At 48.5% G+C, this 12385-nt stretch overlaps 1 protein-coding gene across 16 annotated transcripts in view; it reads right to left on the reverse strand.

Annotated features, from left to right (window-relative positions):
* The window catches only part of NIN (ninein), a 98439-nt gene extending 86730 nt beyond the window's left edge, over nucleotides 1–11709 (reverse strand). For 6 of the 16 annotated variants that reach the window (XR_005363242.1, XM_038544684.1, XM_038544682.1 and 3 more), the window contains exons 1-2: nucleotides 11271–11455; nucleotides 1823–2026 (exon numbers count right to left, since the gene is read on the reverse strand). Coding sequence is in view for 14 of the 16 variants with exons in the window: in XM_038544684.1 (XP_038400612.1) it covers nucleotides 1823–2005 (183 nt within the window). In the remaining 2 variants the exon portion in view is untranslated. Of the gene's footprint in view, nucleotides 1–1822; nucleotides 2027–11270; nucleotides 11458–11690 lie in introns of those variants that run through there. The other 10 variants (XR_005363243.1, XM_038544689.1, XM_038544685.1 and 7 more) reach the window with 7 other exon arrangements.
* Between the last annotated feature and the right edge of the window lie 676 nt (nucleotides 11710–12385).

A 12385-nucleotide genomic window follows, 5' to 3' on the forward strand; every position in this document is an offset into this window, starting at 1 on the left:
CACCAGGGACCTCCCACATGAAATCAATATGCATACATCTATTTAACTTTTATCACTGGCTCACTAAGTAAATATCAGGCTATAGACCACTTAGGTATTCATTATTCACAAGCAAATAGCAAACGTAAAAAGCGGGCTGATAGTGTCAAGTCGTTAACAAATCAATCGATAACTGTTCCCTTGTTTTAGTTTGCTGAATGAGGGCAAAGATGTGCAACATCTGGAGAGCAGACTGTTAATGTGCTACCAAGGTGCAATCTGTTAACGGCAGAGGGTTGTATATTTACGCTGACTCGGAGACAACCTCTCAAGGAAACGTGAGGTTGTATCTGTCTTCTCAGGCTTTAATAAGCGCTGAGACAGATCCACTCTTGGTACTACTCCTGTATACCAAAGGGTTGAGATCTCCAAGGACCACAGTGGGAAGCGAGACTCCCTTGCCTCCCCAAGGTGTCCGCGAATGAGACAGAACGAAAAACACATTTGAGTGCCTTGCATGAGGAGCAAAGGATTTCATCCCCAAACCTCCCATTTCTATGGCTTCTGAAGCAAGATTTCAGCATTTTTCAGAGACCACATGTATCCCCAAGCAACTAATCCCTCCCCTCCCAGAGTGAACAAGGATGGTTCCAGTTTCGTAAAACACCTCACATTTGTTTTTCCTAAGTGTGAGCCCTGATAAACATGACATTCACAGTGCCAAACCCCTGAGAATAGCATCCTTTGTACATTCATTTTAGGATGATCGCTACTCCCGTCTGTCTTGTGTCACAGACAGCCAATACGTCGTGCTGTATCTGAGGTCACTTACCCAACGTGTCAACGTGTCAACTAAGAGACAATGAAAATGAAACGAAAAAAAGGAAATTCAGTCACTGGAATAAAGCTGAATTTCACAACTCCTTCCCCACTTCATACCACATGATAAAAACCATTGTCTACAAAGTGTCATCAATGACAACAACAGAGCTCGGAGAATTGCCCACTTTTCCTTTCATCTGTTCTAAAAAATCAATAGCAAGACTCAAAGCCATACAAATGATGCTCTTAGAATTATAAGAACTAAAGACAATATAAGGTAGAGACAGAGAGAACATCCTTCCCACTAACAGCAAGAGTTCAAAAGGTCCCTCTTCACCCTGTACTCATTTCTGTGACTTGATCTGTGGGGACAACACTGACTATTTGTTGTCAAATGCAGAAGTTACCATCAGCATAAGCACATATCCCTGCTGGAAGCAAGTCGTGCTGGGTTTTAAATGAACCTGCACTGTATTTACTTACCCTCCTGTCTTATTTCCTAGGTGAAAGGTTTAATTAATACTTCACCCCAGAAGCAATCTGCACAAGAAACAGCTTTATTGGGAGTAGAAGTCATAACAGCAATCCGTTCATTCTGTGAGTGGCAATTTTCTTACTGTGTTTTCCTTCTCTTCAAGGGAGATCGTGGTCCCCTCCTTCTGCCCCAATGATAAATGCAGAGGCCATAAAATGATCCACAATGAACGAGCATTGGAAAACATGCTCTCATTGCCCCTTTTTCTGTCTTCATCTAAGATGCTCAGGGCACCCCTTTATTCCAGAGCACAAATCCAAGCAGGCCCTCCTCCATAACACGAGCAAACCACACTGTTGGGTCCTGCCATTACATTTTCTCTGTTTATCAGCTTGGCAGCTAGGGGCACACACAGCCAGGATGTCAGAAGCAAGTTGCAGCACGCGTGCTCTGCACACACTCTACCCCCGCCCGCCCCGCCAGCACCTGACAGAAGCTGCACCCACTTCCCTCCCGCTGCCTGCCTTCTCCCCCTCCCCACCTTACCCTGCCCAACAGGTTGTCCTGAAGCAGCGTCTCCTGGAGCACGGGGGCCACCTCCTCCAAGCTCAACATGTGGCAAAGGTCGGTGAGTTCCTCCTGTCCCAAGGACCCGGTGCCCGTTGTATCAAAACTGTCAAACAGCTCCTTGAGTCGAGCCTCATGCTGGTCCTGCTCCACCTCATCCATCCCATAGCCCACGGCGCTCACCTGTGTGGAACAGAGACAAGGGCGGGTTGTGGCAGCCCCGGGAATCCCACCCGTGCCCTGGCCAGCCCCTCAGGAATGCTCTGTGTGGCCTGGCCCCTGGTGCTGGTCAATCAGGACCTCAGTGGAGGCAGGCAGGAGAGGTGATGCTGCCCCCCGCCCCCGCCATCCCCTGCCCCAACCCCCAGCAAGACGGTAGGGCTCTCCAGGAGCCAGCCCTGGCCAGCCCAGTTCCCACAGGCACTCACACCAGGGCCACAGCCACAGGCCGGGTCACGCGGGGTAACATTACCAGAATGAGGGAGTCTCCTCTCCTGCCTGGTCTTCAGGCGGGCAGCCAGTCTCAAACTCAAGACCAAAAGAGCAGTTCTCCTATCAGATCATCTGGCCCTGGACTTACAGAAGGTGAAAGGCCACTTCGGATACTCAGTGCTTTCAAACTACTTGGTAGACCAATAGGCTGTGGGGCCTGAGCTTCCATGCAAGTTGGCGAGCTCCAGCCCGCCTGCCCAGATGTTGCAACCCACCCCTGTGGCCAGCCTATTTAGTTCCACATCGTTCAGCCTAGATGCCCCCCACCACTGTTGGCCTGAAGACTTGCTGCGAGAAGCACTAGATGAACATGTCTGATACAAAACCACCTCCCTGTTTACATGAGACACACGCCTTTTACACAAGTTCCTCAAAAAGCAGCACAATTAACTTCACTGGTGCAATTACATGAGGTGTGACAGGAAGAGCAGTCCCTGAAGCTCACTTTAGTCCCCAGGAGCTTTAGGTAATGCCTAGTTGCCTAGAGAAAGGGGAAAACACTACTCCAAGCTTTCAGATTATGAGGTTCAGAGGAGCCGCAGACCAGACGAATCATACAGAGTCTCAGGGAACCTCCCTTATCCAGACCATCTCACATCTGCACACCTGGTCAACCTGTTTTATGTCCTCTGGACCACCCCCAACCCCCAACCCTTCTGTTTCTCTACCTTTCCTGGGATCAATAAAAACATGGACTCATGATGAACTCAGAATCATTTTTGCTAAAAATATACATTATGAAATTCTAGGTTCCTCCTATCTTAAGAGTGAAATCTGGGGTTTTTTTGCTTACACAGTATTTAATTTTTAATGTGGTGTGGCTTCCAGTAATAAGCCTGAAACCTGCCCATCTGAAGCTCCCTTCACCATGATGCAATAAAGCCAAACACAGCGTATACCCTGGAGACGGTGACCTCAGCCATCTGAAACAAGGCTCTCAGAATCAGCCCCTTGACTATAAGCAGCACTTTAAAAAATATATTTTCTTGCCAATACATTTTTTACTATGATTAAAAAAAAACACATAACATGAAATTTTACAAAAATTTATTAACAAAATGTTAGGTGTGAGGACAATCTTCACTATATGTTGTGTTGTTGTACAGATCTCCAGAACTTTTTTCATCTTGCATGACTGAAACTGTACGCACCACAGAGAAACTTCCCACTGCCCTCCTCCCCCAGCTCCTGGCAATCACCATTCTAGTTTTAAAAGCAGCACCTCTGAGGCACCTGGGTGGCTCAGTGGTTGAGTGTCTGCCTTTGGCTCAGGTCATGATCCCGGGGTCCTGGGATGGAGCCCCACATCAGCCTGCTTCTCCCTCTGCCTAGGTCTCTGCCCTTCTCTCTGTGTCTCACATGAAAAAATAAATAAAATCGTAAGGAAAAAAAAAAAAGGCAGCACCTTTAACAAAAGCCCTGAGTGGGCAGCCCTGGTGGCTCAGTGGTTTAGCGCCATCTTCGGCCCAGGGCATGATCCTGGAGACCCAGGATCAAGTCCCACATTGGGCTCTCTGCGAGGAGCCTGCTTCTCCCTCTGCCTGTGTCTCTGCCTCTCTTTCTCTCTGTCTCTCATGAATAAATAAATAAAATCTTAAAAAAAAAAAAAAAAAAAAGCCCTGAGTAAGGGAACTCTCTAACTTAGAGGTGATGTTCATAGAGCAGATGGGAAACACAGGCAACATGCAAGTTCAGGTGTTGAACATGGACAGGACTGAAAACGAGAGAAGCTTCCATCACACGTCAGTGCCACTCTAGGCAGTGCTTTCTTCCCACAGACACTGTTCAAAATACTACCAGCTAAAACAGAGTCTTGACCATCCCAAGAGTTTCAGCAGAACTAGGTGGATTCAAATAGTTCCACCACTCTTCAGTTTTTACTGAGGCCACTCATTAAAGCAATGTAGCACCATCTAGATCCAGGCTCCTGGTCCGGGTGTGTGTGTGTGTGTGTGTGTGTGTGTGTGAGAGAGAGAGAGAGAGAGAGAGAGAGAGAGAGAGAGAGAGAGGGAAGTGGAGAATGGGTCTTCTAATTATCAGCTTTTCTATTACTAAGGTGCTGCGGGCTCTGGCTGCCTTCCCAGGGTTGGTCTGTTGGGTTAACTAATCACCATGCAAATGTTTTCAAAATAAGTTGAGAGTGCTATATAAACATCAGAGCATCAGAAAAGAAACACCAAGGTGTTAAGCAAAGCCACAAAAGTTAGGAATTTAGAGAGGGCCAATGCCTAGCTAATGAGATTTACTCAGAGTCTGCACGTTGCTGTTGGCTAAGATCTGAGAACACCCAGGTGTGCTGGGATTTTCAGGGTTGCGAGAGCTCTCAGCCCCACTCTGGGTTTTACAGTCCCAGGTTTACAGGCTACAATCTGACCAACTTCATAAAAGGCTGCCTATTCGACTTTCACTTGATTTTGCATTAAAAAAAAACAAACTCAAAAGTGAAAGAATTCTAACATTTCCTCTTTTTCAAATTATTTTTAAGGGGCGGGGATAGGTTCATTTAGACCAATGAAAGAAAATCCTAAAACTCATCATGTACTGCAAAGTCCTGATCTTATCCATAGCTCTGAATTTCATAAACTATCATTCCCTGATCTTTGGGAGGTCATTGGATTTTCACTAAATCAATCTCTTCACAGCAGCTTTCCTTTTCTATCTCTTTATTTCATCTCCCTCCTTCCCAAGACACTGTGCTTCAGAAAACATTCTTTTGACTGAAGGGGTGGAAAACAGCCCCAAATCTGCGGAACAAATGAGCATACGGAAACATCCAAACGATGTTACATATGGTGACAAGTTGTCAGTCCTCATTTGGCACAGAATGCATTTTTACTGGTTGCTATTATTCCCCAAATGTTCATGAGTAATTTCATGTGCAAGAATTTTTTTCTCCTCACTTGGCAGAAATTTCCTTAAGGACAAGGTCCACAACTCATTTCTTTTACATCCTCCCCCAAATGCATAGTACAGTCTGTTCCTCACACCAGGGACCCAGTAAACATCATGGACTGACAGTGTAGGGAGATCCCTTGAGTGGTAACTTACTCTGAATGAGTGATAAAATGAGCATATGAAGACTTTAAAATGCCTGTTTCTTCCACAAGCACACCTCTCCTTCCCCATCCAACCCTTTTTTTCAAAGGCATTTTCAGTCTTAGATGTAACTAAGCAGTAGAAAGCCAGAATCCATCCCAAACTGTAGCATCCAGAACTGGCTGGAGTTTAAGGAGTTAGTAATTAAGCCAATAGATTCATAAACTTCAGCTGCATTTGCAGGGATTTGGGGGTGGGGGTGGGGGTGGGGGCGGGAATTCTAGGACATGACTTTGGAGGAGAATCTAAACTAAACACTCTCCAAAGTCCTCTTGTTTATAGAATAGGGATAATAATACCTATCTGAGGGCAGCCCCGGTGGCGCAGCGGTTTAGCGCCGCCTGCAGCCTGGGGCGTGATCTGGAGACCCGGGATCGAGTCCCACCTCAGGCTCCCTGCATGGAACCTGCTTCTCCCTCTGCCTCTCTCTCTCTCTCTGCATCTCTATGAATAATAATAATAATAATAATAATAATAATAAATACATAAAATAAAAAAAATAATACCTATCTGAAAGGGCTGTCTTGGGGGTTAAAGATGGCAAGCAAGTGACAGGACAGTCCCTGAGAAAGTTGATACAAGAGTAGAATTGAGAAAACCACTAAGAAAACAGGAGCGACTGACAAAGGAGGGGTAAACTGAAGAAAGGTAACTTAGTCAACCAGCCAGAGATCGGCCTTCAGAGAAGCAGAGCAGAGGCTGTGGAATGCCTCACAGAGAAGAATGCACAGAGCAGGTAATGCATATATAAATAATATTATAAGGGCAGCCCTGGTGGCGCAGCAGTTTAGCGCCGCCTGCAGCCCAGGGCCTGATCCTGGAGACCCGGGATCGAGTCCCGCATCGGGCTCCCTGCGTGGAGCCTGCTTCTCCCTCTGCCCCTCTCTCGCTCGCTCTGTATCTCTCATGAGTAAATAAAATAAAATCTTAATAAATAAATAAATAAATAAATAAATAAATAAATAAATAAATAAATAAATAGTTAGCGGCAGCAAGTTAAGACTCCATGCCTCCTCCATCTTTAAAAGCAGATTACTGGGATCCCTGGGTGGTGCAGCGGTTTGGCGCCTGCCTTTGGCCCAGGGCGCGATTCTGGAGACCCGGGATCGAATCCCACATCGGGCTCCCAGTGCATGGAGCCTGCTTCTCCCTCTGCCTGTGTCTCTGCCTCTCTCTCTCTCTCTCTGTGACTATCATAAATAAATAAATAAAAATTAAAAAAAAAAAAAACCTGAAAAAAAAAAAAAAGCAGATTACTGATACATTTAACATCAAACAAAAGCAGAAAGGCTGAAATATAGTTGGAATTAAGAAGAAACTTTTTTTTAAACTTCTGAGCACCTACTCTAAGTGTGGCCTACACTGAGTACTTCACATAAATGATCTCATTTAATCCTTCTAATTCTTTAAAGTAGACATCATAATCCCATTTTAAGATGTAAAATCAGGCAACTCGTCCAAGGATACAGTGCTAATATGGGGGTGGAGCTGAGATCTGAACTCTGGACTCTATAAATTATGCTCTCAATCCTATGCATGCACACACAACACACGAATGTAACCACTGAAATGACATCAAGGCAAATCCCTTATCTCTACCTTCATGTGTTAATCAGCTAACAAAGAGTACCAAGTACCAGAAACCACCATGAAAACCTGATGGCCACAAACTCCTCCAAATTGGAGTGAGGGGAAGGGTGGGGTTTCTTCCTCCCTACCTCTCTAAACCATTTACTGAATAATTATAGCCTATAAGGCATAGTGATACACAGAACAAGCACTCTTTTTTTTTTTTTTTTCCAAAGCAGAGTTGGGATTTAGAGCAAAGAAGAAATGCATTTTTTTTAATAAAAGTGACCGGGAAGAGTCCCCTATCTTCAACAGTGGGCACAATCCAGAAATTGATCATTGTTAAATTACTTCCTCAGAACACTTAAGTATGTCTAATCTGTGCCATCAATGCTTTCCAGAGTTAAAGCCTACAGACACCCACCAGAGACAGAAATCTTACTCAGAGATGAAGAAAGTTGGGTTTTGAGTGACAACTCCTCCTTCAAATCACAAAGGACAATTCCAATTTTATAAAGCCTACCACAACCCAGGGCCTCTCCTCACCATCTACCTTCCCCATCAAACTGACAGAAAGCCTTTACAATTCCGTTGGAATAGAAGGGCGAGTGTGGCAATATTTTGGAGTTTTAACCTAGGGATGGATAAATAAGAGGCAGATGCACAGAGCCATTTATCAAAACATTTACCACCCAATAACCACCCATACTGAGAACTATTTGGAGCATTTTCCTTCCAAATAACTCAAAACAGGGCTGCCAAAATGCGCAGCCCCTGACAGGGATGTCCATTACAGATCTGTGTTACTGCGCTCCGCTCGGCAACCCTGGCTGATGAATACAATGCCAACTGGGACTGGAAAAGAGGTGGAGGTACAGCTGGAATAATGAAGTCCCCAACATAAGGCCAACATGAAGTGGATACATGAACTTATGAACTTTCCAGCATCCGAGGTACAGAAAGCAGTTTGTAAGAATGGCACCCCAGCCAAAGGGGAACTCTGTTCTGGGCCAGAGGGAGTGAAAAAGGGACAAAGTCTGGCAAGGGAAAACCAAATAATAAATGAACACAATGCCAGAGCCCCTAGCCCAGGCCTTTTATTTCCCTCCAGATGGTCCAGCAGCTGAACAGCTACGAGGAATGTCTGGATGCCCCTCTTGGCTCAGCCGCTCTCCTTGGGTATCATAATAGATGCTTTTAGATTTGTGTTCAGACATAGCTGTTGGGGGTCCACAGACCAGGCAGTGACCACCAAGTGACTAATTTAGTTACTTTATAACAAAAGGGGTGAACATGGACAAACCTTACTTTGGGAAAGCTTTTCATTCATGCCTTCGGCTTTCACCATTTGGCAAGTCAGAGCCTCCCAACGCCAATGATCAAATTAAAATGTTTCTTTTTCTTCTCTTTTTTGCAAACACTTTAATTGCAAAGATTTCCAGTCTTGTCAATTTGGACTCACTTCAGCATATAACGAAATAGTGACAAGAATAAATTCAGTTTCAGTAAAGGCTTTAATAGAAAACGCAACTGTCCCTATTTACATATCTCTATAGGATATTTCTGCCAGAAATTATTGCTGCTCATCAAAATGACTCCTGTGAGGTAGCCTCCTCTCAGTTCCCGGCAGTACCTCAGTTCTAGCTGGATACCACAAGCACCAGAGCATCACCAAGAATAAAATCATGGCAGAAAGAACACAAAAGTTTAAATGCCACCACACACACAAAAAAAGTCAGGTTACATAGATTTGAAAGAAAGTAACCACCTTTGCTGATTACATCCTACTTGCATTTATTCTAAAACATTCAAAATATTTTTCATATTTTACTATCCTGAATGATGGGCCAAAACCAAGCTTTTGTTAAATCTAACAGTGAGGTAGATTACCAAACAGGGAGTCAACTCAGGGTAGCTGGAGGAAGAAAATCATTAGCCTCGCACGTTCAATCAATAGCCTGTAATCAGCTACTAAGAAAATTACAGAAGCAGAAAACATGTTTGTTACTTTCTTGAAAGAGACTGCTTATAGCAACTTTCACTTCTTGAGCCGTATTTACTGGAATTAATCCAGAATGCCTGCAGCTATGAGCACAGTTCCCCCAGGGAGAGCTTCTCTTCTCACATCTATAAACAATAGTTGCCCAACTTTGTTTTTTTATGTGAACATTAGAACATAAATACTTTGTAATTTTTCCATCCAAAAGCTTGAATAAATGATTAACTGCTGATACAGATTGCAACAAAGAAGTGTTCTAATTTTGGGGGAAAAAAAAGTTGCTCACTTACATATTCCCATAATCTTTTAAAAATTCTATTTGTAATAAGATAAAAACATCTTTTTGCAAGCCTCAGTTTCTCCACCAGCTCCTGCCCAGCAGATGTAAGCTCAATAGCCAGAATTCAAACCACATAATTTACTGGCTCACAGATGAATTGGCATCTATAAAAATAAACCTCCCAAAGAGGCTGCTTGAAGACCACTAAAATGCTCTGGCTCAACTTGCCAACCCTTTATAAATGTAAGACTGATAAAATGTATTTTCATTATCAACAGAAAATGGAAGCATCAAGATTGGTGAAATGTTAGTTTAGAAAGTCATTTGCAGTGACATTTAAAACAATTTATTTTAGCAACATTTGACTTAAGATAAGAATATTGCCTATTAAATCAAGGTTGGCTGTTCAGAATTCACTGGGGCCCTATTCTCCCCCTCTGCGGCAGTTAACATCTTTTGACATTATGGGTCATCACATATCTAAAATGAAAAAAGATGACGAAAGACACCAGGCCATTCTGAGCAAGTGCCTAATTAAAATGACTGATCTTTGACATTTTAATGCAAAGACTATGCCTGTGATGGCTTCCCTTCTATTGCCCCTGTAAAGGCTTCTCCTGCCTTGGCAATATCTTTATTGATACCCAACCCATGTGGAACATCTGTAAGTCCTTCCCTTTATCTCTGCTGACATTAAGAATGCTTTCCCCTGCGGAATGGCCAGAGAACAGGTGAAAATAAACCTACAAAGGAACTCCCCAGGAGTTCACTTCACCTCCCTAAGAACATTGACAACGGCTGAAGAGATAACTGGTTTTTCAGCCAGCCTGTCACGTTACTTTTATGCACGGCCTGGAAATTTTCACAAACTCCAGAGCAAGATCTGCCAATATATCAGGTCATCCACCAAGACGCTAGCCACTAGAGAAGATTCAAGATAAAATTAAGCTGACACAGGAAAAATACATTTCCTTGTAGACTGTCAAGCCTCTGGAAACAAGCCGACGTAAGATTTTGTCAACATATAGAAGGGAGCCCAACTGACAAATCGTCCATGACCCCAGAAGCTCAGCCCCTGTGCCACGATGGACTTTATCAGGATTCTAATCCTAAAAGGCTACCGTGTCACAAAAGATAACCATGCGATCGGTTTTGATTTCACAAATTCAGGAGTTAGGTTGTATTTGCCATACGAGTCCATCTCAAGAATTCCTCTGCCCCTGTTAAATAAGGAAGGCACAGGATCTCCTGATAGCTAAGTTGTCTAACAAGGTACACGGTAGGGCAATCTTTCCAGCTCCCGTTTTATGAGCACCTCTACCCGGGTTTGTCCAGGGCTGAGACTAGGAAAATGCCTCTCCCTCTCCCTCTAACTTCACAGAGGGAGCTTTCAGCAGTGAAGTGTTTCCAGCAGCTTTGTCCTTTTGTCAGAGACCGGTCTGGTCGTTGCAGAAGCCCAGCCCCGGGAACCCTGGAAGCCTCCCCCGCAGCGCTCCACACTTGCACGGCGCTGGGCTGGCCAGCAAGGCTTCCAGGCAATAACCGCGTGTCGTGTTGTCCTTTTCCCCTTAGTTCCTAGTGACTGCGCTGGGGAAGTCCTATATGCGTTTTCCCCACACACCTTCTAAGACCCCCTCGCCCCGTTTAAGGGCCGCAAACTGCTCCGGCTGCTCAGAGAGCCCAGGTTCATCACCTCGGGTCTCCCCCCGCGTCTCGACCGCAAGTCGGCCTGGGTGGCACAAGGCGACTGGACAACCCCGCCTTCTGCCGCCTCGGGGACTCCGCGCGCTGCGGGCCCTGCACACGGGAGCGGCCTTCCGCGGGCGGCTGCGGCCGGGACCACGCGGGTGGCGGAGGACCCCGGGCCCGGCGACCTGCGATGCAGATGCAGCTGCGCCTCCGCTCCGCCAGCCCATCGCACCCCCAAACCTCAGACGCCCCATTGTGTCACCCGGCAGCGCACAGGCTCGGCCCCCGCCGCGCTCGCCTACCTTCTGGCGGCCTCTCCGTTGCGCCCGCGCCGCCGGCCGCCCGCCTCCGGTGCTCTGCAAAGCCGAGGGGGACGCTTTGTTAGGGCTCAGGACGCGGGACAATGCTTCGCAGCCGGCGCCGCGGGTCCAGGCGGGCGTCCTTCAAAAGGACGCGACTGGGGACCCGCGCGGGCGTCATTTCCATATGTAAGGGGCCGGCGCGTACAAAAGCGCGGCTCTCCGGGGCCGCGGCGCGCATCCTCCCCGCCCCGGGCCCGCCCCGCCCCCTCCCCGGCCCCGGGAGCGCCCCGCGGGCACAGCTCCCGCCCGGCCCCGCGCGCCGCAGGGGAAGCCCCAGCCCGTCCCGCGGCGGGGGGCGGCGCGAGGCCTCCGCGCACCCCCAGGCCGCGGGGGGGGGGCCGGGAGCGGGCTCCTGCTCACCGCGTCGCGGGGCTCAAGCGCCCGGCGCCGCCGCAGGGACCATGGCCGCGGGCGCGCTCTGGGCTCGGAGGCGGCGGCGGCGGGACGGCCGCGCCCAGCGCGCTCGGCTCCCGGCTCGGCCGCGGCCACCCGGAGCTCTGGACGCGGGGAGGAAGGGCCGGGCCCGGCGGCGCGGCGGGGAGGAGCCAGGGCGGCGCCGGGGCTGCCGGGGGAGGAGCGCAGAGCGGCCTCCCGGCCCCCGCGGGGTCCGCCCCGCCCCGCCCCGCCCCGCCCCGCCCCGGCCCGCTCGGGTCGCGGGAACCCGGGGAGCCCCGTCCCGGCTCGGCCGCCGCGTGGCGCCTCGGAAACGCCCGGGTCCGCGCGGTGCAGGTGGGGGAGGCCGGCGCCTCGAGGCGGCCAAGCCGGGGCTACGGCTCCCCCGCGCCCCCCGCCCCGCCGAGCCTAGGACACCCAGGCAGCCGCGGCTCCGCGCGAGGAAAGGCCCCCGCCCCGGGCCGGCGGGACCCTGGGGTGGGGGTCAAGGTGCCCTTCCCGCCCCCGGCGGTCCCGGATTTCTTGGCCCCTCGGCGCTCCTTGGCCGTCCTTGGAAGAGGGCTCCGGGGGACAGAAGAGCGCTGGACTTGGCTCGGGGCTGAGTGACCCTCCGTGACCCTCCCACCCCGTCCAGGCCGGCTTCGCACCTGCCCACCGTGTCC

Source organism: Canis lupus, chromosome 8 (assembly GCF_011100685.1).
Source record: "Canis lupus familiaris isolate Mischka breed German Shepherd chromosome 8, alternate assembly UU_Cfam_GSD_1.0, whole genome shotgun sequence".
Taxonomy (NCBI): Eukaryota; Metazoa; Chordata; class Mammalia; order Carnivora; family Canidae; genus Canis; species Canis lupus.